At 47.2% G+C, this 27,336-nt stretch overlaps 1 protein-coding gene across 1 annotated transcript in view; it reads left to right on the top strand.

Moving 5' to 3' along the window:
- Positions 1 to 5,879: 5,879 nt before the first annotated feature.
- Positions 5,880 to 27,336, top strand: part of CORO2B (coronin, actin binding protein, 2B) — a 71,829-nt gene continuing 50,372 nt past the window's right edge. The window contains exon 1 of the mRNA XM_010834507.1: positions 5,880 to 6,080. Within this exon, the coding sequence (XP_010832809.1) occupies positions 5,880 to 6,080 (201 nt within the window). The remainder of the gene's footprint in view (positions 6,081 to 27,336) is intronic.

Raw genomic sequence — 27,336 nt, 5'->3', positions numbered from 1 at the left:
GAGTTCAAGAGACCTTGGCATCTTGGTGACGAGAAGCCCAGAGGAGACAGGGCTGTGTGACCAAAAGGACAGACACCACAAAGAAGGGCTGGGGCCCAGAGCCCTCACGGGCTGAGCATAAGGACCAGGCCCCTCATCCTGTGGCCAGGAGTGGGGGTATGAGCTGAAAATTCAAAATCTCAATAAACTGAAGTCACAGCCCTGGAGTGAGGTTCATCCCATTGCATCCAAGGAACCGGGCAAGTGTGCCTGCACTTGGCCCTTGCCCTCCCACCGAACCAAGAGATCATTCAACAGGGTGACCAGAAGACTCCTGCTAAGCAGGAGTCCAGGGCCAGGCCTGGGTGGGGAGGGGCTCTGCAGGGCCCAGAAGGACTAGGATGATCACATAACCTGCAGTCTAGTACTGGGAGAGAGAAAATATTCATACCTTAACTTAAGTGACTCTGCACTAATCAGCAATGTGAGGAGGCCTGGGGAAGATGCCAAATGCCACGAAAACTGTTGTCATTCTGTGTCACAGCAACCCAGCTGGGAGACATTGGAATCCCTGTGTTACAGAGAAGGAATGTCACTGGCCAGGGTGGCCTCTGACTTGGGACTCTCTGACCCCAGCCCTCCTCTCTGGTGCAACACAAGGTCTATTTGGGGGGTGCTGGAAGGCCATCTAGTCCCATCTCCCTTCCACGTTGCCCTTAATCAGAGGTCATCTACCTGAACCTTGAATCCTCCCAGAGATGGGAGGCTCATTACCTGTCATGATGCCTTCTTTTTCCATTTTAGGCAGCTCTCACCATTAAGAAAATCCTTCCTCTTAGGGAGCTCCAGTGTATCTCAGTCTTGTGCTAATTGCTCCTGGAAGATTCAGAGAGAGTGTGTGTGCCCTGCCCTCACTGGAACTAGCTTTGGGGAATCCACCAGGATCTGGGCTGAGCTTCAGGGCTAGGGGCAAAGGGCTAGATTTTCAGGGGACCTCTTAGCTGCCACACTGATTTCCCTTTGAGGTCTGGGTGTCTCCTTCAGTGCCAGCCTCAGCATGGCCTCCTCTCTCTGCAGCAGCGGGAGGAGGCTTTGCTGTTGCCTGCCTGCACACCCCTGCATCTGACCTCAGAATGAAGTCAGCCCCTTGGTGAGCGCGGGTGGAGCGGTCAGACCTCTGGGGCCTCCAGATGCTCCGCTTTGGCCCGCAGTGTCTGCCAGTGCCTGATCCGGCCTCCCAGGTCCTCCAGCTGTCTGTTCACTACCCTCCAGAACAGCTTGGCACTAGCCAGCCGCCCTCACTGCCACCAGCTCAGCCAGGTGCGTGCCCTCAAGTTCCCTCTGTCCCTTCCTCTATATGCTCACCCTCACCCAAGCCAGAGATTAATAACAGGGGCATCTTTAATGTGAATTGTATCAAAGCTTTATGTTTGACTCCTCAGCTTTATAGGGAATCCAAGAATGGCTTTGAAGAGACCACAAAGCAACATGAGACAAATCACTAGGACATTTTCTTCTTCTTCTGTGTTTTAAAGTCTTTGTTGAATTTGTTGCAACATTGCTTCTGTTTTATGGTTTGGTTTTTTAGCCCCAAGGCATCTGGGATCTTCTTGCCCAGAGATGAAACCCTCATTCCTGTGCTAGAAGGTGAAGTCCAAACCACTGGACCACCGGGGACGTCCCTCACGAGGACGTTTTCTGAGACAACTGACTTGGTGTGTTTAAAAAGTCAGTGTCACTTTAAATTAAAAAAAAAAAAAAAAAGTAATGGGAGTGTTCTAGATTTAAAGGAGGCAAAAGAGAGATCACAACCAAATGAAATACATAGGAACAACACAGTTCCCAATCCTGGTTCAAAATATGGAATAGCTGTAAAAGGAATTTCTTTGGTTTTTTAGGCCATACAGCATGGCATGTGGGATCTTAGTTTCCTGACCAGGGGTCAAACTCTTGCCTCCTGCAGTGCGAGCATGGACTCTTAACCACTGGACTACTGGGGAAGTCCCTGTAAAAGGTATTTTGAAGAATTTTGAATATTGGCTGGGTGTTAGATGGTATTGAGGAATTGTTAATTTTCTTAGATATGGTAATGATGATATGCTCATGTAGGAAACTGTCCTCCTTTGTAGGAAATGCAGGCTGATGTAATAAGGGGACAGGAGTCATGATGCTGGCAGCTTCGTTTCAACTAATTCCACAAAATTGGAAAAAAAAAAGGAAGGAAGAAAGACAGGCACACAGAGAGAAAGGGATTGTGACAAAATGCTAATGTGTATGAACCTAGGTGGTGGGTGATTCCTGGACCATGCTTTCAACTATTTTTGTTTTCTGAAGTATTTTATGATAAGAAGTTGGAAAAAACATAATCAGGTCTGCAGAGTCAGAACAGGTCCCAGTGGATCCTGTGCGTGTTTACTGGCCGACCTGGGCTGGGTCTGTTTCCCATTTCATACCACAAGGACGTCGTAACTCCCACCTCCCGAGGGACTGTGGACAGTGCCTTGGGCTCTCTCAGTGTCCCACGCTGGCAGATGCCCCCACGTCCAGGAAGCCGACCCCAGTGCCCTCTGCTTCCCTGGCCTCTCACTACTTTTCAAGCGTTGGTTTCATCTCCTCCAAAGGCTCCTAAGATATTTGAACTCAGGGTTTGTGTCTGATGCTTTCCAGACTCCTCTCAGTCGACTGGGCCCACAGGAGCGGTGGTGCGATCTTATCTTGGATGGGATCTTGTATCTACATATCTCATTTTGAGTCTTAAAGTAACCACATAAAGTCAGAAACTATGGTTCTTGTTTTAGAACATCTCAAGGAGGCAAATTGTTTTTCCGAGGCTAGTAGGAGTTAGAATGGGAAGTGAAAATCCAGAAATGCAGACTCCCAGTCCAGCACTCGGTCAGGCATGCTCACTGTGGCTTCATGCGGGGTGAAGGTACAGGTCCAGTGATAAGGGCCCCCTGGCCTCCTTCCCCTAATCCTTCCGAAGATCCTGCGGAGAGATCAGCCCCAGTCTACCAACTGATGGGGGAGAAGCAGTGCCAGGCTTGCTGCAAGATGCTCTCTGCTTTTCCCTGGATGCAGGCTGGGGCTGATCCCAACAGAGGTTCTCTCTGCTGGACTTTTGAAAGTGAGATTCAAGTCAGGCCTTGAAGGTTGGACAGGGCAGAGAAAAGGGCAAAGGCCTTCCAGACCAGATCTGTGCCTACAAGGAACAGGAGATTGGAATGAGCAGGCTCCTTTCTCTTTGGGAGGACTATGGAATCTAGAATGTTCTACCTGAAAGAGACAGAGTGATTGCCAGTACTCAATATCAGACAAAATTTCTGCCAGGGCCATGTACCACCCATACTATATTTTTCATACTGTATTTTTCTTTGAATTAATTCATTATTTTTAAACTTAGCTTTCTTAGCACTAATATCTGTGAAATCATGGATTTGGCATATAAGTTACATGTTTTTTCTAATACAAATTAAAATAAACACATGATGGACTTCCCCAGCAGTCCAGTGGTTAAGCCTTTGCCTTCCAATGCAGAGGGTACGGGTTCGATCCCAGGTTGGGGAGCTAAGATGCCTCGAAGCCAAAAAAAACAAAACATAAAACAAAAGCAATATTATAACAAATTCAATAAAAAAAAAAAACTTTTTAAAAAAAGTGGCCCACATTAAAAACATCTGTAAAAAATAAATAAATAAAAATAAACACCTGGCTAGTAAAATTAAAAACTTCATCTCATGTAAAGGAACATGAGTGACCACCTGGGACTGCAATCAGGGCATCACTGATGTAATCCTGTTGAGGATCAGGTCAAGGGGCTTGCCTAAGATCACATAGCCAGGAAGTGTGCTTGGCTCCCAGCAGGACTTTATCATGCACAGTCGTGGGCAGAACTCAGCAGAGAGAAGAGAAGGCAGGTGGGAAGGGGTACAGTGTAGGCAGAGGCTGGGAGGTGGGGAGGAGTGGAGAGGAGGGCAGTGGCCTGAGGGAGTAGAGGACAGAGAGCTGGCAGGAAGAGGCTTTGCCTGAAGAATCCCTGGGATTCTCCTCATTGGATCTGAACTTCTTCCTTCAATAAAGAGGCCTTTGTGTCTGAGCTCCTGGCTTTATTTAAATCCAATGCAAAGTTCTGTTTTCAGGCAAATTCCCAGGGTTGGTTTCCTGATTTTGTGGCGGTTCTTTCCTTTTGCCTTCCATCCCCTTGGGAATTTCATCTGAAGAAATTTCTGTCCTGCGATGGGTTGGGAGACTCAAGGCATATCAGGAGACTGGACAGGAAGAGCAGGGGGTGGATGATGGCAGATAATGGCAGAGCCAGTTCAGAAACATGTTCACTTTTTTTTTTTTTTTACAATTTTAAACATTTATTTTTGGCTGTGCTGGGTCTTTGTTGCTGTGCAGGCTTTTCTCCAGTTGTGGCGAGTAGGGTCTACTCTTCATTGTGGCGTACGGGCTTCTCACTGCAGTGGCGTCTCCTGTTGCTGGGCACGGGCTCTAGAGTGTGCAGACTTCAGTAGTTGCAGCTCCCTGGGTTAGTTGCTCTGCAGTATGTGGGATCTTCCTGGACTAGGGATCGAACCCATGTCTCCTGCATTGGCAGGCGGATTCTTTACCACTGAGCCACCAGAGAAGCCCGCATGTTCACATTTATAAAACACTTATTGAGCTCCTCCTGAATGCCAGACCCCAGCTGGGTACTTTGAGCTTGGATGCCTGTCTGCCAGGAGAGCACCCACTTGGGCTCCACCTGCCATGGCGCCCATTTGTAGGGTTTCCCATAGGAGGCGCCATCCTACAGCAAAACTGAACTCCGCGGTCAGGCTGCCCATCCTGTCCTTCACCTGCGCATCCGTCCGTGCACATCTGTGTTCTCTGCAGTGCCTAGCACGGGACATGCATGCAGTAGGGGCCAGCTGGTTGGTCAGTCGGGCTCTGTCTCGTGGATGGTGGACAGGAAGGGTGAGGAGGGGTGCCATTCCATTCTCTAGAACAAGGGCTCTCAAACTTCAGTGCACTTCTGTCTCACTGGGGCAGGAAAGCTGGATCAAAATACCTGTGTCCGGGCCCCATTCCCAATATATTGGATTCAGTAGGTCTGGATTGGGACCCAGGAATCAGCATTTCTAACAAATGATATGGGAGGCTTAGAAACCTCCCCCATCCCGGAAAATTTTTAATACAAGTGACCTGTGGGTCACACATGGAGAAACCTTGCTCCAAAGAGTAATCTGGCATAGCAGAGTCTCAGATTTCTAGTCAGGAGACTTGTGTCCATGGCCCTCTACTCATTAGCTATGTGGCTTTGGACAAGTCACTTAACCTCTCTGGGCCTGATGATGATGTATAGGACTGAGATTTCTGGGGTGTACTTGTGGGTTAGGAGCCCTAGAGACAATCAAGGGGGGTTATTTGCCTTGTGGCACATAGTGGGGCCATCTTCCTCCCCCACCCTTCATCATCAGAAGTGTTCTGTGTCTCTGCGAACACCCAGCCTCCTCTGTCTGCACGTCCCGTACTAAATTAAGCACAATTTCTGACATGCGAGAAGCAGCCCAGACATGTTTTGGATGGATGGTCGGCTCTATCACATGGCACATCCCTTGGAAGTGAAAGGCTCCCCCATCCTTTCTGAAAGGTGGTGTGGGCGGGTATACTGAACGAAGAAATGGGAGAGTGCCCTCGTGCCAGTCTTTGCTCTTGCGGGAATTTATTGAAAGAGTAAGTCCTCCTGCACAGGGCCAGGTGTCTGGTTCTTGGAGGTCCCTTCCCTTTGCCTCCCGAGGGCAGGCACCGGGCTTTCCTCACCTCCTAAATTCTCGAGAGCCGCTTCCCTCCCGCCCGTGCCCAGCTCAGCTCCTCAGGGACAGTCTGGCCTGACCCGTGTCTCTCTTGGCCTCTTACAGATGTCCTGGCGTCCGCAGTACCGCAGCTCCAAGTTCCGGAACGTCTATGGGAAGGTGGCCAACCGGGAGCACTGCTTTGACGGCATCCCCATCACCAAGAATGTGCATGATAACCATTTCTGTGCCGTCAACGCCCGCTTCCTGGCCATCGTCACCGAGAGCGCGGGGGGTGGCTCCTTCCTCGTCATCCCCCTGGAACAGGTAGGCTCCCCTACACCTCCTTAGGCCTGGCTGCTGCCCCAGGACAGAGAGAAACCCTGCTTGGTCATTCTTGGGCCTGTTGCCCTATATCTCCCTGCCCCCCACCTTTTACTTTTTCATCATGTGTCCAGTGGCTGCACATTCCCCAAAGTTATCCCCAAGAATCACCAGAACAGGTGCAGCTGGGGGACCTGAGGAACATCCAGGAAAGGACACGTTTCTCTAGGCGGACTGAGATCTGTTCCCAGAACCCCCAACTTGGACAAGTCACTTGCTTTGAGGTTCCTGGGCTTTCCACGACCCTGAGAGATTGGATCATCTGATCTCCAGGCTAGATCTGGCTCTACGATTGTCTTTCCTGAGTGTCCTTTAGTTCTGGAGCTGGAGAGGCTAAAGATCCAGCATAGCCACATCGGGCAGGGATCTGCAAAAATGACACACCCATTAAAAATAACATTTCAAGCTCTTCACTGAGGGACTAGGAATAATTTACCTTCTCTCTCATCCCCCACCTCCACTCTAAAAGCTTCTTCTCTTCTGTGGCCGCCTTCATGAATCTAGCAAATTCAATCTGCACAGCCTAAATCATGAAATTTTGAAGCTCTGCCATTCAGGCGAAGTCCCCAGAGGCCCGTGGGAGGTCACGTGCCTCGTGCCTCGGGGAAAGCGCTTGCTGTCAGTCCCGCTTGTTTATGGCTGAGCTCTCCCTCCCCGGCCTGACTCATCTCCTCTCCCAACCTCCGCCAAACGCTTGGGGAGAGAAGGAGGTACCGTGCCCAAGGAATCCTTGGGACCATAAAGCCTCTGTCAGCTGGTGGTGGAGGATGGGTTTTTCCAGTCTCACCTGCCCACAGTGGTGGGGGCTCAGATTTGGGAATGCCTTAGGCCAGACCCTCCCTTCCATGGAAGAGGGAAGCCACAGTGACAGTGACACGGAGCCTGGCTCACGGAGCTGGCTGAGGAGCTGTGGGCTTGGGGGCAGGACATCTAGGTGCTGGTTGGTCTCTGTCGCTCACCAGGAGTGTGACCTTGGGCGTGTCACTTAACCTCTCTGCACCTTATTTTCCTGTAACGGTAAATTGGACCCCTTAAATCCCCTTCCACTTCCATAGTGATGTTGGCATTGAGAGGGTGATGGGCAGAAAGCTCTTTGAGAACCAAACAACCAGATAAAGATGTTCTGGTACTTTCTTGGAAGTGTTATCACTCTCCCTGTCGACTTTGCAGATGCTCACAGCAGCTCTATCCCATTAGGAAGGATTCTGAAATGTAGCTTGTCTCCCCTCCTGAGCCAGATGGGCTCAGATATTTGTCCACACAGGGACCAGCTCACCTCCAGCTGCAGTAGGCAGGCTTGCAGGTCGCTAGAAACACATGGGCTGGTTCTTACTGGGGCTCAAGTCCATTGCTGACACCCTGCCATACTCCACTACATGGTTTGCAAAGGTCAACAGTCAATGCCTCACACCATAACAAAACAAAAATTAATTCCAGATGGATTGAAAATCTAAACATTGAAAAAGAAAGAGAAAAGCTGCAAGGGTATTAGAGGGAAATGGAGAGTATTTTTAAAATCATAAGACAGGGAAAGGCTTCCTAAGCTAGTTAAGAATCCATAAAACCATAAAGGAAATGATTAGTAGATTAGAATAAATTTATAATAATATTTTAAAGGTAATTTTTGTACTCTAGTGAGACATGTAAGCAAAATTAAAAGGCAGGCAACATAATTGAGTACAATATTTGCAATATATAACAGACAAAAGTTGCATGTCCAGGAGATAGATATATATATATATATACACACACACACATATATATAAAGAGTTAAGAAAAATCAATAAGAGGACCCAATAGAAAATGGGCAAAGGCTATGAATAAGCAATTTATAGAAGATAGAATATATCTTTTAGCCTACTAAGTAGAAAAAGATTTAAAAGAGTCATAATCTTTGGTGTTGCCAAAGATGTGAGGGCAGGCACTCAAATATGCTCTGAGTATTTGATGATCTAACATCTTACTCTTGGTGAGGTGTAAACAGAGGTAACTTGGCAATATCTAGTAACATTTAAACATGTGTCCATTGGCCCAGTGATTCCACTTCTAGAATGTATTCTACAGAAATACTCTCAAGCATATATATTTTTTAAAGTTTACGGCATTTTTGTACTCATTTTTTTTGCACACATCATTTTTTAAAATTATTTTCTAGAGAAATGAAATTTCTCTCTCAAATTGCTTTGAAGTTTCTAAACTCCTCTCCATTTTTGTAATGGTACCAAACACTTTCATGTTGTCTGTAACTCTGCTCTAGAATATGGTCAGCTTCTGTAAACACTTCATGGACAGCAAGGGGGAAAAGAGTTCTTTATAGAGCATAACTTTCTGTCTTTGGAAACATATGTATCTGTACACATGCATGTATGTTCAGTGTACATGGTCTTTCAACCTTATTTGTTCATATCCTGTGATACATTTTGTTTAATTTAATAACAGACTAATAGAGATAGCTCAGTCTTCCAGTTGGTTTCTCTTGTTTTCTTTCATTTCAGGAAGTTCTCACTCTATATAGGTACTCGATCTGCTTTTTGAAGTGGGGTGGTGTTGGGGGTTTTTGGTTTTTTTTGTTTGTTTGTTTAGTGGACTGTAGCCCACCAGGCTACATCTGTCTATGGGAGCAAGAGTACTTGAGTGGGTTGCCACCTGCTTTCCGTGGGTGGTAGTGGGGTTTGGGGCCACACTGCACATGGCATGTCGTGTGTGAGATCTGAGTTCTCCCACCAGGGATCGAACCCCTGCCCCTGCTATAGAAGCACAGTCTTAACCACTGGACTGCCAGAGAAGTCCCAGGTACTCAAGGATTTCTGTGGCACTTTTATAACAGTGAAGATTGGAAGCAACCTGCAGATCCATCAATAAAGAAATGGACGAGCAAATTCGGGGCCATCCACACACAGGGGCGCCACACAGTCACCAAAGGTGCTGACGTAGAGGACTTGTTCTCACGTGTTTAGCCTCAGAATCACCTTATGCTCTTAAACATTATTGAGGACCCCAAAGAGCTTTTGCTTACATAGCCATATACCCATTAATATTTAGCATATTCGGGGGGCTTCCCTGATGATAAAAAATCCACCTGCCAATGCAGGAGACATGGGTTCGATCCCTGGTCCAGGAAGATCCCACATGCCTCAGAGTGACTAAGCCCGTGTGCCACAAATATTGAGCCTGGGCCTTAGAGCCTGTGAGCTGCAGCTACTGGACCCATGCGCCGCAGAGACTGAAGCCCGAATACCCAGAGCCCGTGCTCCGTCACAAGAGAAGCTGCAGCAGTGAGAAGCCTGCACACCGCAGGTAGAGAGTAGCCCCTGCTCACCGAAACTAGAGAAAGCCCGCAGCAGTGAAGACCCAGTACAGCCAAAGATAAATGATGAGCATATAAATAAAATTTAAAAAAAATATTTAGCATATTCAAAATAAAAATGTAGGAAAATCAAAAATATGTATTTATTTGCCTAATAAACCCATTTCACATCCTCACAGAAAACTATTTTATGAAAAATTATTATATTTAAAAAAATTGAGAATTACATTGTTCTACATTTTTGCAAATCTCTTTAAATTAATCTGGCTTAATAAAAGGTGGCTGAATTTGAATATCTGCTTCTACATTCAGCCTGCTGAGATATCAAACATCATACGACTCTGGAAAACTTCACTGTATACTTACCTGAGAGAACAATAGTGAAAAGGCAAATAATGTCTCCTATTATTATGAAAATAGTTTTAACCCAACAGACTCCCTGAAAAAGTCTTAGGGATCCCCAGGGGTCCCCAGACCACACTTCAAGAACCACCAATGCAGTAGAATATTTAATAAGAAAATTTTATCACCTACTGCTAGCTGGAAAAAAAAAGGTAAAATCTAATTAATCCCATTAAATGATATCTATGTAGCAATCTACTTTTTTGGAAAAGACTGGGAAAATATATGAGCTTCTCTGGTGGCTCAGATGGTAAAGAATCCAATCAAAATGCGGAGACCTGGGTTCGATCTCCAGGTTGGGAAGATCCCCTGAAGAAGAGAATGGCTATCCTCTCCAGAATGGCTGGAGAATTCCATGGACAGAGAAGCCTGGCGGGCTACAGTCCATGAGGTTGCAAAGAGTTGGACACAACTGAGCTACTTTCACTTTTTTAAGCTTTTCTGGTGGCTCAGACGGTAAAGAGCCTGCCTGCAATGCGGGAGATCTGGGTTCAATTCCTGGGACGGGAAGATCCCAGGCAAGATCTTGCCCATACTCCAGGCAAGAATACTGGAGTATCCCATGGACAGAGGAGCCTGGTGGGCTACAGTCCATGAGGTTGCAAAGAGTCGGACACAACTGAGCGACTTCTCTTCCTATATACACCTACGGGTTTAAAAGTGGTTATTTCTGAGTATTGGCGTCATGAGTGCTCTTTCATTTTTTTTCTTATTCCTTAACTATGTCTTCTAAATTTATCTTAGATGAGCACAATGTTTCATACTTTAGGGGGAAAAAAGAAATAAAAACAATTGGTTGATGTAAAGAGGGAGCCCTGAGGTTTCAGAAGACAAACAGCCCAGAGTAGGGACTCAGGTCAGCCCTCCCTTTACGTATTTTGTTGACGTTTTCCCCCAAAGTAACACGTGCTTCTGAGCTGGCTGTAGTGCAGGCTAGCAGGAAGTACCCTGAGTGAGGATGAGGCGCTGAAGGGTAGGGGCAAGGCAGATCCTAGGGCTGAGCAGTTGGTTTAGTCTGAGGCAGGACCCTGATGTCTGAGACTCTATGGAACAGAGTCCTGAGCCCAGAGAGGGGCCTGCCTTCCCCTGGGTCAAAGCTTTCAGTCTCCTGCCCCTGTGGTCAGGGCGGAGCCCACCGCTGTGGGCTGGCTGGTCCTGGGGGAGTAGAGAGGACAAGGGCTAACAAACAGCAATAACAAGAATGCCCAGTTCAGAACCCGCTCCTGATCTGCCAGTAGGAGAGATGAACTGTTCCTCATTGGTCAGTTTTCTAGGAAGAAGATTCTATTATTTTAGCTCCAGTTTTAATTTTCTTGGTTTAGATAGAACTCTCTCTGAAAACAGTTTCCTGTATTGTTCAACAGAAACACAGGCAAGGTTCCGGCCGTTTCTTGGCGAGGTCTAGTCGTTGCTTGGACGTTACTCATGCGCTGTGAACTCACAGGGGCACACTCTTGTCCCTGCCCTGCGTGGCTCCAGACTATTTTCCTGAGCACGCAGAAAGCCGCTGTCTGCTTTTGTAGTTCTTTTCTGGGTTTTTGGCCATCTACTGTCAAATGCCCTTCCCATTCCTTTCTTGCTTCTCTGAGAGGTTTGGGCCAGATGAGACTAACAAGATTGGCATCTGCCCTGAGGCCAAGCCTGAGGCCGACTCTTCCAGAAGCTTCTCTTCCTTCCTCAGTTTCCCCCCAAGCCAGCTTGCTGAGACCTCAATATTTGTGATGACAAGCTTTCCCCCAGGGGAGGGAGTATGCCAGCAACAGTAACAGACAATGATGGCTTGCCTTTGTCTAGCACTCCAGTCCAACAAACTGTCTTAATCAACCCTCTTGGGGGTTAGACGGTGGTTGTTGTTCAGTGGCTCAGTCGTGTCCAACTCTTTTAGACCCCATGGACTGCAGCACTCCAGGCTTCCCTGTCCTTCACTATCTCCTGGAGTTTGCTCAAACTCATATCAGTAGAGTCAGTGATGACTATCTAACCATCTCACCCTCTGTCTCCCCCATCTCCTCCTGCCCTCAGTCTTTCCCAGCATCAAGGTCTTTTCCAGTGAGTCAGCTCTTCATATCAAGTGGCCAAAGTACTGAAGGTTCAGCTTCAGCATCAGTGCTTGCAATGAATATTCAGGACTGATTTCCTTTAGGATTGACTGATTTGACCTCCTTGCTGTCCAAGGGACTCTCAAGAGTCTTCTCCAACACCACAGTTCAAAAGCATCAATTCTTCAGCGCTCAGCTTTCTTTATGGTCCAACCCTCACATCCATACATGACTACTGGAAAAACCGTAACTTTGACTAGGCAGACCTTTGTTGGCAAAGTAATGCCTCTGCTTTTTAATACACTATCTAGGTTTGTCATAGCTTTTCTTCCAAGGAGAAAGCATCTATTAATTTCATGGCTGCAGTCACCATCTGCAGTGATTTTGGAGCCCAAAAAAATAAAGTTCTGTCACTGTTTCCATTTTTTCCCTATCTATTTGCCATGAAGTGATGGGACTGGATGCCCTGATCTTAGTTCTTTGAATGTTGAGTTTAGGGGGTTTGGTAGAACCATCCCCATTTTACAGTTGGGAAAACTGAGGCTGCAGAACCAGACTGGAAATCCAGCCCACTTATTTCTGAATCTGAAACTCTTTCCACTGCCCATGACGCTGGTGGACGGGTAAGTTCTGGCCGAGCTGGCAGATCTGAAAGGGGTGGATTTGTCTTTCCCAGGCTCGTGTTCAGGCGGCTGTTGTGAAGGCCGGTTTTCCCCCTGGTTAACATTCAGCCGCCAGCTCTGTCCTCTCTGGAGTGGAATGTTAAGCTGCAGATGGGGGAGCAATCAGCACCCTGATTGCCTGGCACAGCTGGAGGGGCCTTATGAATATTCCAGGGAGCAGGCACGGTGCCCAGAGGCCTGATTAACCACTCGGGCCTCCCCAGGTACACCACCCCTTTCCTGCCACACTCTACCAGGGCTACCCACCTGCCGCCTCCACATCCAGGCTGAAGCTGGAAGCCGGGCCTGGCACAGCTAAGTATTAGCCAGCTACCTACTACCCACGTGGTACATGGCAGAAAGGAAGGAAACCTGGCCTGGACATCAGGGGTCTGGGTTCTCCTTACAACCCAGCAGTCCTCAGCTCTGGGGAGCTTTTGGGGGTCTCACATACCAGCTCTTTTCAAATCTCATCTCCAGCCCCATGATGAAAGTACAGTTGTTTGTCCCGTTTTACAGAGGACAAAACAGAGCCTTAGAGAAGTCAAGAGACTCCTTGGAGACTTGTACAGCACATGAGTGGCAGAATTTAAAACCAGGGCTCCCCTGGCCACATGCCGGCCCATCTCTGTAAGAGGACTTGGAAGAGGCATGTATCTAGAGGTGCCTTATATTATTATTACCATCACTTGAACATCTCCACACCTCCAAGTGGAGTTGGACATTAATTGAACATTATGAATTAATGAATTATGAGTTAATGAATGAACATTATGAATTAATTCAACATGGAACATTAATTCAGCCAGTACTTTGTAAACTCCTGTGATATTCTGACACCTCAAGTGTCCATCTTTTCTGGAAGCCATGAGAACAGGTATTTGCTAGAAGGTAGGGAAGCTTTGTCTCTGAAGGACAGAAGCAGCAATCTCGGTCAGCAAGTAGAGCTGGGGGGAGGCATCCTGGAGCAGAGGACCACACAGGAGAGCACCACTCCTTCAGTCATGGGGCATGCCCTGGGCACCCAGCCCCATGCCTGGCACTGAGACCCAAGTAGCACCAGGCCTTGTCTCTGATATGTCCAAGGGGCATCTCACTGGTGGACCAGTGGGTTGGAAGTCTCTGAGAGAGTCCTACCCATGTCTTGCTCGAGGAACCAACTCCATGGTTCAGGGAGGGAGCTATTTTTATTTATGTATTTCTTTATTTTTGGCTGTGCCGAATTTTCATTGCTACGCCCAGGCTTTCTCTAGTTGTGGCAAGTGGCAGTGACTCTCTAGTTTCAGTGTGGAGACTTCTCATTACAGTGGCTTCTCTTGTTGCGGAGCATGGGCTCTAGGGCACGTGGGCTTCAGTAGTTGTGGCACATAGGTTCAGTGCTTGCAGCTCCTGGGCTCCTGAGCTTGGGCTCAGTAACTGTGGTGCACAAGCTTAGTTGCCCCATGGCATGTAGGATCTTGCTTCCCAGACCAAGGATCGAACCCGTGTCTCCTGCATTGGCAGGCAGATTCTTAACCACTGAACCACCAGGGAAGCCCCTGTTGAACAGGTTCATCCTAACTGTTCATCCTGCTGGCCGTTCAAAATGATGGACGTTAACTGCATTCTCCAGAAACTGGAATCCCTGGTTCATTTATGTTCGGATTTAGCTGTGTATAATGCAAATAACTGAATTCTGGGGTTGGGATGCTGCATTTGATCTCCAGATAGGGGTCACTCCTATCTCCTGTGTAAGCCTGTGGCCTCCACTTTCCCCCTTCATGTCTGCTCAGTCTCAGCAATCTGGTGGTGGAACATTTTCCCCTGGATCTTGGGGTGGGGTGCCGCATTGTCGCCCTCCCCAGCCCAGTCAATGTGGCCTCCTCTTGCTGCTTCTCCTGTCTCTGCTATTCAAGGGTGGAGGTCTAACCAAGGCTGGACAGTTGCTCCGAGTCTCCCCAGCCCTGCAGGGATGGGTGGTGGAGGTGGGCTGGGGTGGAAAAAGCAGCACAAATCCACAGGCATCTCAGTGAGGAGAGCAGAGCCCTGGAGTAAGAGAGCGGCATAGGACAGGGCCAAGAGATCAGACTCTAGAAGCAAACAGACCTCGCTTGAGTCTCTGCCGTGCCACTTAGTTGCCGAGTGACCTTAGGCGAGTCACTTCACCTTTCTGTGCCCTAGTTTTCCTTTCTGCAGAGTGATGGGGTTGGACCACGTGATCCCTAGAGTTCAATTTAGCTCTCACATTCCGTTCCCCTCTTTTATGCAAATATGTCCTCATTTGCGTGCTGGTAGGCACTGTGCAGAACATAAGAACTGTTCCTTCTCATCTCTCAAGGGCCAGTTCCAATGAGGCCAGCTCCATGAAGCTTTCCCCCTCCCAGGACCCATCCGAGGCATTTTGTGTCTATTGCTTGGAGTACTGTCTATATGCTTCCTTCTTTTCTATGTGGTTAGTCCATCCATCTGTCCATCCATGAATCCACTCATCCATCCATCTAGCCACCCATCTCTTCATTCATTCAACCATTCACCTATACAGTCACCCACCCACCCGCCACCCTGCTTATTAATGTTTATTTAGTACCTGTTGTTTCGGTCACAGTTCTAGAATTGGGGACGCCACTGTAAACATGACCAATCCCCACCTGCATGGAGTTTGCAGTCCAGCCACCTTGATTAGGCTGAGAGCCCCTGAGGCAGGGAGGTGTCTGGGGTGTACAGGGTCTGCACACAGGGGGTGCTGAGCAAGTGGGCATGGGTGTGACCTGCAGCTCGGTCCCAGAAGCACCACGCCACGTCTCCCGGCTGGGGTTTTCTCTTTGCTGGTTCTGGGAGCCCCTCACCTCCAAGCCCCAAGGACCATGTGGTGCCCTGTAGGGGCTTCCCAAGCTGAAGAGGGCTGCATCCTCCCCTTCAAGCCCTTAGAGCAGTATTGCCCAACCCAACTGCTCTGGAATCAAACCTGAACATTGACAGACAGGTTAGCTCCATGAGTCAAAGTATGTAATATGTGTGATGCCTGATATTAAAAGAAGGAGGGGAAAGTGCCCAGCTCAGTGCCGAGGACTGTAATCAAAGCAGGCTTTTTTGCTCACCCAGAGCCTCGGCTTGCATGATTTCTATAACACTCCCTCCCCATCACTCCCCATTGTCAGCCCTGGGCTTCTCAATCCTTCTCTCTCCCACAAAAAAGCCCCAGATCTTCATCCCCGCTCTCCTCTGTGCAGAGGTCTCCCCTCTCCCGAAGAATTAAGAGAACCTTTTCCGAATCCATCTTTCAGATCTTTCTCCAGTTGCTCTTTGTTCTTCTGCTTGGTGCAATTTGCATCTCAAAGCCTGTGACAGCCTGCATGTACAGTAAGTGACTTGGGGGAAAGGGGAAGAAAGAGAGAGAAGCCTCAACTTCGTTGCATTTGTCTGAGGCCTGAGATTGACAGCCTTGCTTGGTGTTTTTCCCTTTTTTGGAAGAACGACTGCTTATTTTTGAGAAAAGTGAAGGCAGGCTCTTCAGCAGAAGTGGAAGTGTCGCTCCCTGATTTTATTTCTCTATAATGGACTGGGTGCTGTCTCTGGAAGGGATATGGACTAGGGATGCAGGCTGGCTGGTGGGTATTCTGGAGGGGTCAAAGAGTCCATCCCTCTGTTTGGGGCCAGGGCCTCCATTTGATTCATTCTTCTCTTTCCTAGCAGAGTCAGTGAAGCTGGAAGTAATAGGACCTGGTCCACTAGTTTCCATGAACTTGGGCCATGGGCCCTCCCTCTGACCACAAGCACCACCCTAGATTCCAAACTGTTGCAGGAAGGGGGACTGCTTCCAGGGCCCAAGAGCAGCTCTTGTCTAACCCTCGGAAATGAATTGTCTGAGGAGATTCATGTGCTGACAAGCAAGAAACTTTACTGGGAAGGAGCGTAGGGTAGGGGAACCCAGGAGACCAAGAGGGTCAGGGAACCCAGGAGGACTTCTCTGACCCATGACTCCGAGTCTGGGGTTTTATGGTGATGGGATTAGTTTCTGGGTTGTTCTCTGGCCAGTCATTCTGACTCAGGGCTCTTCCTGGTGGTACATGCATTGCTCAGCCAAGACGGATTCCAGCAAGGAGGACCCTGGGAGGTTCGTAGGACATGTGATATCTCTTTTTGACCTTTCCCGAATTCTTCCAGTTGGTGGTGGCTTGTTAGTTCCATGTTTTTACCAGGACCTCCTGTGGTAAAATAACTCATACAAATGGTTACTGTGCTGCCCGGCCGGGGTGGGTGGTTTCAGTGTTTCCCGTAACAAAACCAGTTACCTTGGGCTGCTCCCCATTTTCCCTCTGATGGAGACTCGCATACCTTTAGAAATCATAGCTCCGTCCCTTAGCGAGGAGCCCTGGGTATGTAACCTCTCTGCGCCTCACTTTTCCTGTTTGTGAAATAATAATGGCATTTATTTCTCAGGTGCCACCATGATTAAATAAGGTTCTAAATTAGGACTTAGCTCATCACCTGGCATGGAGTGTGTGCTGGAGCTAAAAGCTGTGGTGATGCCAAGGGCTTTGCCCATCTCCTCCCCTTCCTCAGTCCACTCGGGCCCAGAACTAGCCCATGGGCTTCTGCATCCACAGGCAGCAAGTGGGGAGGCTTGTCTTTGGCCTCCATACAGTCCCCTGAGCATTCCTAGCAGTGAGCATTCCTGGCATTCCACACACTGCCTAAAGGGGAGGCACCCAGAGCCCTCCAGAGCGGGCGAGGGGCACACTTATGTACCAGGTGAGTGCCTGGAGGAAAGGCATGAGGGCAGGGGCCTCACCTGCTTTGGGACCGAAGATCCCCTGGAGTAGGAAATGGCAACCCACTCCAATATTCTTGCCTGGAAAACCCTGTGGACAGAGGAGCCTGGCAGGCTATGGTCCATGGGGTCACAAAGAGTTGGACATGCCTGAGCTACTCGCACGAGCATGTACTTCTTGTACCTCTAACTCAGCCTGCCTGATTGCCTGGGGTCCTCCTCTCCACCAGGTTAAATGAGATGTAAGGCATGCAGAGGTTCACCGTAGTGCCCAGTATACAGCCACTGCTCAGAAAAACCCGTGCTGTTCTGCTTCTATTATTGCAGCTACTAGAATAAGCTTTAGGTTGGTGAGGGTCGGCAAGGGCAAGAGCACTGGGAATCTGGGACAGAGGCTCTCTAAAATCCAGTTGGCTTGGATTCCAGGCACAGGCCCACTGGGTAGGCATGAGTGTGAGATTCTATGCCCTGAGCCACACAATCCTCATAGCCCATGCCCACCTCCCCAGGGCCCTGATTCCAGTCTCCATGGACACTATACCCAATACCTCATTCTACCCAGGAGAAATCTTGGCCCCCGAGGAGAAGTGCTTGGAGAAGTGTCTTATCCAACTCTGCCCGGCATGTCTGCTTGCCCTCTGTGCCCTTTCCCAGAAATCCTTGCACTTAGCTTCTCCTGAGTCCAAAGTCACACCTACTGAGGTGTTGGTGATGATGGTGACTTCCTTTACCAGAGAGTGAGTTTCAAGGAGACCAAAAACTTGAGACCCAGAGGAATGTGTTGCTAACCGTGGAATTTCACGGGCAGGGGGATCTGTCCACACAGGGCAGCCTTCCCCATGCCCTATTCTGTCAGGCCTGAGGCTGTAGTTTCAGAAGCTCCCTCTTCTTGGGTCCACGGATTCCCACACTGCAAGAGCAGAAGTGGAATAGGGCTCAGGAGGAGAATGGGGAGTGGAACTAAGATGGATTGACTGCGAACAGAGCATCTCCAGTGGGGCCCTGAGGCCTTGGCCAAGACCCTTACTAGTCTGCCATCTTTTGGTAGCTTCCAGAACAGTGAGTGTTAGCCTCAGAAACTCCAGGTCTGACTTTGTCCTTAGGCATGTTTCTCTTCAGGAAGGCCTTCCTCAAGTCCCTCTCCCACCTCCACCCCCATCCCAAGACTCTTAGAGGGTCAGGTCACAGCACTCAGCCTCATAAGACAAGAGACTGTTCTGTGGCACCAGCTAGCATCATGCTAGCCTGTCTTCCCCACTCTCCATTCTATTCAGCGAAGACCTTGATTTTAGTTGCTAAGCAACCTATGCTAGGTTTCCAAGTGGGTCATCCCTCAAGTGAGCACAGGAGGGGGAAGGCAGGGGTGACAGTGCTTAGAACTCCACATTTTATAGACGGGTACACTGAGCCCAGCGAGGTCAATGGACCTGGTCAAGGCTGCACAGCCCGTTAGTGCCCCCTGTGTCAGATGATCAGCCAGGGCAGCAGACCCTCAGGATCCCATTCCCATCACCCCACCCCCACCAAGTAAAGCACCCAGTTGGCAGCAGCCACACCAAAGGGACTTTTCTCGGAGGCTCACGTCTACCCAGACAGGGATGCTGGATGCCCAGTGATGAAGCACAAAGGCTCTGGCATTGGTTGGTCTGGATTCAACTCCCAGCTCCACCATTTACTAGCCACATGCTTTGGGCAAGTGACCTAACTGTTCTGTGCCTCTGTTTTCTCATCTGCAAAATGGGAGAAATGCTAGTGGCTCAGAGCATAAGGCATCTGCCTGCAATGCAGAAGACCTGGGTTTGATCCCTGGGTCAGGAAGATCCCCTGGAGAAGGAAATGGCAACCCACTCTAGTATTCTGCCTGGAGAATCCCATGGACAGAGGAGCCTGGTGGGCTACAGTCCACGGGGTCGCAGAGTCGGACACGACTGGGTGACTTCACATGCACACACCCTAAAGCTATTCTGAGGATTCAGTGATGTGTTACATAAAGACTGGGAGGGTGCTTGGCACAGAGGAAGTCTCTCTCTGTGTGTGGGCTTCCCACGTAGGGCACCAGCTACCCATGCCCACACCCCCAGGCACACTCCTTTATCTCAAGGGAATTCAGTCCCAATTTTATCAGTCTTACGAGGTTACAGATCTAGTACAAAAAGTTTCAAACTTTAATTTTCAACCCTGGAATATTTTGTTCAAATAAAACATTCTTAACTTCTGAGGACAGCAGGCTTAGACACCTTTAGCTCTTTGGAAAAGCCTATGGACCCCTTCAGGGGCTTCCTCGGTGGCTCAGATAGTAAAGAATCTGCCTGCAATGCAAGAGGTGAAGTGAAGTCGCTCAGTCGTGTCCGACTCTTTGTGACCCCGTAGACTGTAGCCTACCAGGCTCCTGTCCATGGGATTTTCCAGGCAATAGTACTGGAGTGGGTTGCCATTTCCTTCTCCAGGGGATCTTCCCTACCCAGGGCTCAAACCCGGGTCTCCCGCATTGTAGATAGATGCTTTACCGTCTGAGCCACAAGGACATAACTGAGCGACTAAGTGCACATAGATTACACACGGACCCCTTCACAGAACAGAGTTTTTAAGTGCATAAAATAAAATAATATACAAGATTATAAAGAAAGGCAATTATATTGAAATTTAGTTATCAAAATATATAGCAGACTGTGATCTAGTAGTCAATGTGCTTTTATATTAGAACATTAAATAACATGCTCAAGTGGACAGCCTAATCAGTACTATAGTTTCAGAGCAGTGATGAGCGTAAACAGTATTTGAGATAACTCTAATAGAATAAGGTGATCTGAAAATATCTGTGAAGTCTATTGATGAAAAAGTTACAGGTTCAGCTAATGCTTCTGGGTTTGTTGCTTCATTTATAAACAAAAGACATACTAAATTTCAGTTAGAAGCTAGTGAAAATGTAGACATGATTTTCCTCCTAGCCAAGCTCATTGACTTCCTAAAGGGTCTGTGGACCCCGGATAAAGACCCCTGACATAAAATCGCAGGCAGATGATAATTGTATTAAAATTGAGACAAGCAGAACTGCTCTGGTGGAAGCTCGGTGGGGAGAGGGAAGTAAACCTGCCCGAGCACCCCTGTGAGGCACCCCCAAATCCTAAGCTTTCCTGGCAGTGGGGAAGCTTGACTTCTCTGCCTGTTCTTTGTGACCTTGGGCAACTCCCATTGCCTTTCTGGACCTCAGTTTCCCCATCTATAAAATGAGATGTCAAACCCATTGTCCTCTGAGGTCTTTCTTGTCTGGCTCTCACATCCCAGGAGTCTGTGTCTTTCCTCCCCTGGAGACAAAGGCCTCAGAAGCATGGTTCTGCAGGAGCCCTGGACCAGGAAGAGGGAACAGCTGGGGCCAGGCTGGCCAGCTCCCAATTGTTCAGGAGAGGAGGAGGAGGAGATGCATGGTGCTCTCCAAAGTGACAGCTGGGTGAGCCTGGCTGGGGGCCTCATCCTCGCCTGCCATCTGTGCCTCCTTCCTGCAGTCGGCAGGGGGGTGGGGTGGGGGGTGCAGATGGGGCCCAAGGCCAAACAGCAACCGGGTGGGTGGGGGAGGGGCTGCCTGAGAAAGAGCCAGGGAAGAGCCCGGTTGCTTCCCCTTGGGTGCTTAACTCTTTCCACCCTCCCTTTCCCCATCTCCTCTTCCAGAGGTCTAGAGAAGGGAGGATATATAGGCCAGGGTCCAGTTAGGCTACGTCATGGCTGTGTGACCTTGGACAAGTTGCTCAACCTCTCTGAGCATCACTGTCCTCCTCTGTCCAACAAGAGACATAATTCCTAAGACTGCTCATTAGATAGGAACAAGGTTTAAATAACACAGGGTAGGTCAAGTACCCCAACACAGTACTGACGGTGGCAGATACTTCCCTGTGGGCTCAGTGCTACCAGCCATCCCAGAGGGCTTGTACCTGCGGGTTTACACCTGAGACAGTGCAAACTGCTGCTGATTGGAAGTAACACTGAGGCCGTCTGAGGCTGTGAGTGCTCTCTCCTCCCCAGGTGTGGGGGACTTGACTTTCCTCTGCACCTTTGCTCCAGCTCTTCCCCTCTCTGGGCTGCCCCGTCTCACCAATATCCGCATATACAAAACCTTACCTACTTAGAATGACATGTGTCTATAAGGATTTCTTTTCAGATAGGTAAAATCTTCATAAACTTCAGAAGCGAAGGGCCTACAGTGAAGAGTGTGCCTCTCATGCTTAGCTTCCAGTTACTCAGTTCTTCTACTAGGAGGCAACCAGTGCTGCTTCTCAAATGTCTTTCCTGTAATATTATATATATTCACACACACACACTTATCTCTTTTTGCACAAATATAGCACAGTACTTACGTTGTTCTCTGTGTATCTTGCTTTTTTTCATGTAATTATGTACCTTGGAGATCTTTCCATGTCAAATACAGAAAGTTTCCTCATTTGTTTCTGCAGCTGCACAATATGCCCTTGTTTGGACGTACCACCATTTGTTGAGCCACATATTCCCTGCTGAGGAGTGTCTAGATTGTTTCCAAACTTCACTTTCATAAGCAATGCTACAGAGAACTGTGGACATGCCTTGTTTCACATATATGTGTAGAATAAATTCCTAGAAGTTGAATTGGTGGTTCAAGAGGTATGTGCTTTCTCCCAGGAAGCACACACACACAAGAATTTCTTCCTGACATGGTAGTAGGCATAGATTGTTAAATGGGACACAAAAAACAACCATTATAGGGACTTCCCTGGTGGTCCAGTGGCTAGGACTCTGCACTCCCATTGCAGGGGGGCTCCAGGTTTGATCCCTGGTAGGGGAACTAGATCCCACACGATGAAACTAAAGATCCCAAGTGCTGCCACTGAGACCTGATTAAGCCAAATAAAAAATGGATATTAAAAAAATAATTATAAAACATTTGATAAATTAGACCTTATTAAAATTAAAAACTTTTGCTCATCAAAAGGTACCATGAAGAAAGTAAAAAGGCACCATGAAGAAAGTAAAAAGGCATGGGGGCAATGTTTGTAATGCATATATCTGAGGAAAGACTGGTACCTCTAATACGTGACTGAATTTAAAAATGGTCAAAAAATGGGGTGTGTAAGACTTGAATGGGCATTGCATGAAAGTGCGATGACCAATAAACTTCTAATGACCACTAAACCTATGAAAGATGCTACTTTCTCAGAGTAGTTTTAATTAGCATTGTTTATCAAGACTGAGGCCGAAAATCTCTGTCTGTTTAACATTTATTTGCTCTTCATTTTTGTGTAGATTGTTAATCCTCATGATGTGCCCATTGTTACTCAGGAAGATGCAAATGAAAACTATAAGTTATTACTATACACCCACCAGAATGGCCAAAATTTAAAGGATTGACAATGTCAAGTGTTGGTGAGGAGCAACTAGAATTCTCCTACTTTGCTGGTGAGGGTGTAAAATGTTACAGCCACTTTGGAAAATTCGTCTAATAAAGTTAAGCAAATCTCCATGCTATGACTAAGCAATCCCATTCATAGGTTTATACCCAAGAAAAAAAGAATACATGTATTCAAAAAAAGACTCCTAGAAGCATGTCCATAGCACCTTTATGCATAATAGCCCTAGACTAGAAACAACCCAAATACCCTTCAGCAGGATAAATTGTGATAGATTCATAAAATAGAACAGCACACAGCAGTAAAAAGGAATGACTCCTGTCACCCACAGCAGCAATGATGGAGCTTTAAAATATGCTGAGAAGAAGCCAGACACAAAACTATACACAGTGTATGACTTCATTTATGCACAGTTCAGAAATAGGCAAAACCCACCTGTGACGTTGGAAGTCAGAACAGGGGCTGCATTTTGCGTTGGCATGAGGAAACTTTTTGGGTGATAGAAATCTTAATTGCAGAGGTAATTACATGAATGTGTACCTATGTACCAATTTAAGAAGTTATACAACTGAGATCTCTGTTTTTTATCAGATATAAATATGCCATAGTTAAAATTTTTTAATTAAGAGGGAAAAGGTATGTGCTTTTGAAATTTTGATAGACATTTACAAAATTGTCTTTTATTGAGGTTGTAACAATTTATATTCTCACCAGCAAAGTATGCATGTGTGTATTTTCCTACACCCCTTGAAAATGGAATGTTACCATACTTTAAAAATTTTTGCCAGGATGCTAAGTGGGAAACTTTTTCGGAGTAATTTCATTTAACATTTGATTAAAAATGAGGTTGAAACATCTTTGTATGTTTAAAATCTATTTGCATTTCCTCTTTGTGTGAATTGTCTATCCGTATCCTTTACCCTTTTTTTCAATTGATTCCTTTCTTATTGATTTTAAAAGTTCGTTATATATTAGGGAAATTAGTCCCTTTTTTAGGATATAAGTTGCAAATATACCTTCCAAGTGGTGCTTTTTGCACTGGGGATTTCCTCTTTTAAATTTCGAGAAGTCCAGTTTACCAGTCTTTTGTGTCTTCTGTATCTTGGACTATGGTTAGAGTCTTTTCCTTCCCTGAGGTTATAAAGTAGTCTTCCTACCAGGCATTCCAATACTTTGACAATTTCATTTTTATATTTAAATTTTTGCTTGATTTGAAATTTATCTTGGTGTAAAGTAGGAGATAGAGATTCAACTGATTTTTTTTTCCAGGTGGTTATCTAGTTGTCTTAATACTGCTTAATGAAAAAATCCATCTTTCCTCTGCTGATTTGAAATGGAGTTTTTACTCCATTCTACATTTCTGAATATATTGGGGTTTTTCTTATGGGCTGTCCATTCTTTTCTACAGATCTGTCTCTCTGTTCCTGTACCAGTGTCATAATGCTGTGTTACTAAGAATTTATAATATGTTTTAATATCAATAAAGCTAGTCATCATTCATCATGGTCTTTTCTCAAATGTTAGCTGACCCTCATTGCTTGTTTATTTTGGTATTTAATTTTAGAATCTGCTTATATAGATACAAAAACCCTCTGCTATTTTATCAGGATTATATTCAACTCATAGAATAAATTAAAGAGTGTAGACAGCCTTATAATGTTTAGTTTAACTATCTATGAACATAGTTCACTTGTTTTAGTCTTTTGTGGACTTTTGTAGTGTGTTAAAATTTTTCCTACATCTTATACTTGTTACACGTATTTAGTTTTTTCCCTGCTATGGTATGTAGGGCCCTGTTTCCATCATATCTGCGAATTGGTGATTAAATATTTGAAAGCCACTGATTTCTCTATGTTAATTTTTTTATCCCCCCATGTTCCTAACTTCACTTTTTACAGTGGTTTTTCAGTGGTTCTCTTGGGTTTTCTGGGAGTACTATCATATCGTTTGTGAGTAGTGATAATTTTACCTCTTATAATTTTTATACCTGTAGTATCTTTTTCTTTTCTGATTTCATTGGCTAGTACCTCCAGGAAAGTGTTAAATAATGGCGGTGTCTTATCCTGAGATAATGGTGGTGGTATGTCAGATGTTTATCCAGTAAATACTTTGGGTTGGGAAAGATAGCTTTTTTCTGCCAACATTTTATTACGAAACTTTTCAAACATACGTCAGAGTTTAAATGGTTTTGCAGTGAACACTGCCTAGCTTCTACTATTAACAACTTACTCTACTTGCCAAAACTAGGTGCGCCAGTTTGAGGTTGAGAAGAGACTTCAGACAGAGAATCTCTCGGTGACATTCTATGCAGCTGGCACAAGGCCTGGCGTATGCTAAGTCATCAGATGAGCTCAGACATTCTGAAAGTGAAGGAGGGGGAGCTGAGATTTTAGGACAGGACTTGGGTGTGGTGATACTCCTGTGAGAGCAGAAGGTGACAGCCTCCCCCACCGCTAGCGTTTGAATCTTCTATAGCACCCGGGGAGGGGCTGGTAGCATTTCTAAGAGACAGTCTCTTTCCTGACAGCTGGTGGGAATTTCCTTTCTTCTTTCTTTCTCCCTCTCCTGCTCCTGCCCAACTGAGCCCTCCAGGCTGAGCCCCAGACAAAGAAAGGGAAATGGCCTGAGAAGGTGCTTCCCTCCTCCCTGAATGAGCTCTTCCTGGATAGCTGGAGGGGGCATCAAAGTGAGGCATGTCAGGCTGGGGGCTGGGGGTAGGGAGTGGGTAAGGAAGGGGCCAAAGGAGCTTGTGTCTCTCTCAGCTCCGTAGTGGGCAGGAGGCTTCTGCATTGTCTTTTTAAATTTATAGTATTGGGATCACCTCCTTGAGAGATTATATATAAGTAATACACAGCTTTGTGGTTGAAAGACTTGTGACTTTGGGCAAGTTACGAGTCTCCGCTCCTCCTGGGGTTCACGAGCGGATCCACAGTCACAATGGAAGTGCCAGTCTGCGTGACAAACAGGCGCTGAGGCCCTTCTCTCCAGCCTCACCGCTTCTGAATCTCCTCTCACTCTCTCGGGGCCCTGAATTCTCCCAAGGCTTCCCCTCCCTTTCTGGATTAAGCCCACACCTGCCTGGCTCCACTGAATCTCCCGCTCCTCCTCTGAGATTCACCACATCCTCCATCCCAGCCCTGAGCCATCCTGGCCTTTCCCACCTCCGTGCCCTTCCCCGACTCTTCACATGGCTGACCTGCCTGTCCTGCCCACTCAGCTCCAGGGTACCACCTTGTAGAAACCTCCCGGAGTTGTGTTGCTTCTCCCTCTGATCTACCGGCTGGTTATGCTCACACCCATCCCTGCCACTCCCCGGGTTTCTGTCTGTTTCACACCTGTTCTTGCTACTACCTGCTGGGCTCCTTGAGGCTGGGGACAGTTCCCACTCATCCTTCTATTCCCAGCAGCCAGGGTTCCACCAGGATACTAGACTGAGATCTTTTTGGATGAGGAAATCTTTTGAGGCTCAGGGTGGTGCCGTGTCTTGGCCAAAGCTCCAAGCCTGCCTGACTACAGATCTTTGAAATTAAACTTCTGGACCAGAGATGTAATGGGTGAGCCCCCCATGAACAAGGCAAAAGTTTCCAGCAGATCCCAGTCAGGCCCCCTACATGGAGACTCAGCTTGCTTGAGTGTCTGGGAGCAGAATTCGGTGAACCAACTTTGCACCAGGCTTCTCTGCTCACCCACATGCTCCTCTCAGCCTCAGGTTGCCTCATCTGTGAGATGGGAGAGTGCACTGAAGCCTGGGGTAATGTGGCATTGCCTCACACTGCAAAAATGCAGAAAGAGCCTGTTCTGTTCTTGTGTGGAGGCAGTCACTGGAAAGGAAAAGAGACTTCAGACCAGTTAGGTCTGTCTCTTTAAGAAGAACATGTAGCCATGAAGTCATAGGCCTTGGGGCTTAGAATCCTGACTGAGCCACTTCCCAGCTGAGCTATAGACCCTAAAACCTTGGTTTTCTGAGTTATAAACTGGAACTAACAAATCCTACCTGGTAGGGTTATTATGAGAACAATAATCACTCATATGCCTATTGAGCATATGGAGTGGGCCAGGGACTGTTCCTTGTCTTACTGAACGCTCACAGCAACCCTGTGAAACAGGGCCTGCTGCATTTTACAGATGAGGAAACTGAGGCACCAGAGAACTATGTAACTTATTTAAAGTCACTCAGCTGGATAATGATAGAACCAGAAGAAAGATGATGATATAGATCAAGAGGTTAGCAGTACCTGGTACATAGCAAGCCTCAGTCAGCAAGATGGCCTGGATTGTGTCTGCCTGCCCCCTAAATGCCCAGATTTGGCAATCTGCAGGCATGGCTTGGGATGGGAGGGGAATGCAGCAAGGGAAGCTACAGGAGGTCAGAGAACCGTCTGGATCGTGAATACAATGCAGATAGAGTGTACTGACAGGGTCCCCGTTCTTAGGAGCTATGTGGGCCAGTCACAAACAATATAAGGACACACACTAGGAACAATCCGGTCTTAGGATAGTTGCAGATAGGGCTACAGGCTGTGAAAATAACAACAACATCTTAGCAATGCAATAGAGACTTGGGAGGTATGTATAGGATAAGATGGTCAAGAAAGATCTCTTTGAAAACTTGGATGGGAAGGAGCCAGTCATATAAAGACCACAGCAAAAGGGACTCCCAGTGGTTA

Source organism: Bison bison, unplaced genomic scaffold (assembly GCF_000754665.1).
Source record: "Bison bison bison isolate TAMUID 2011002044 unplaced genomic scaffold, Bison_UMD1.0 scf7180017864034, whole genome shotgun sequence".
In the NCBI taxonomy this organism is placed as follows: domain Eukaryota; kingdom Metazoa; phylum Chordata; class Mammalia; order Artiodactyla; family Bovidae; genus Bison; species Bison bison.
Note: the sequence above shows the minus strand (reverse complement) of the source record. Positions and strands in the feature narration are given on the sequence as shown.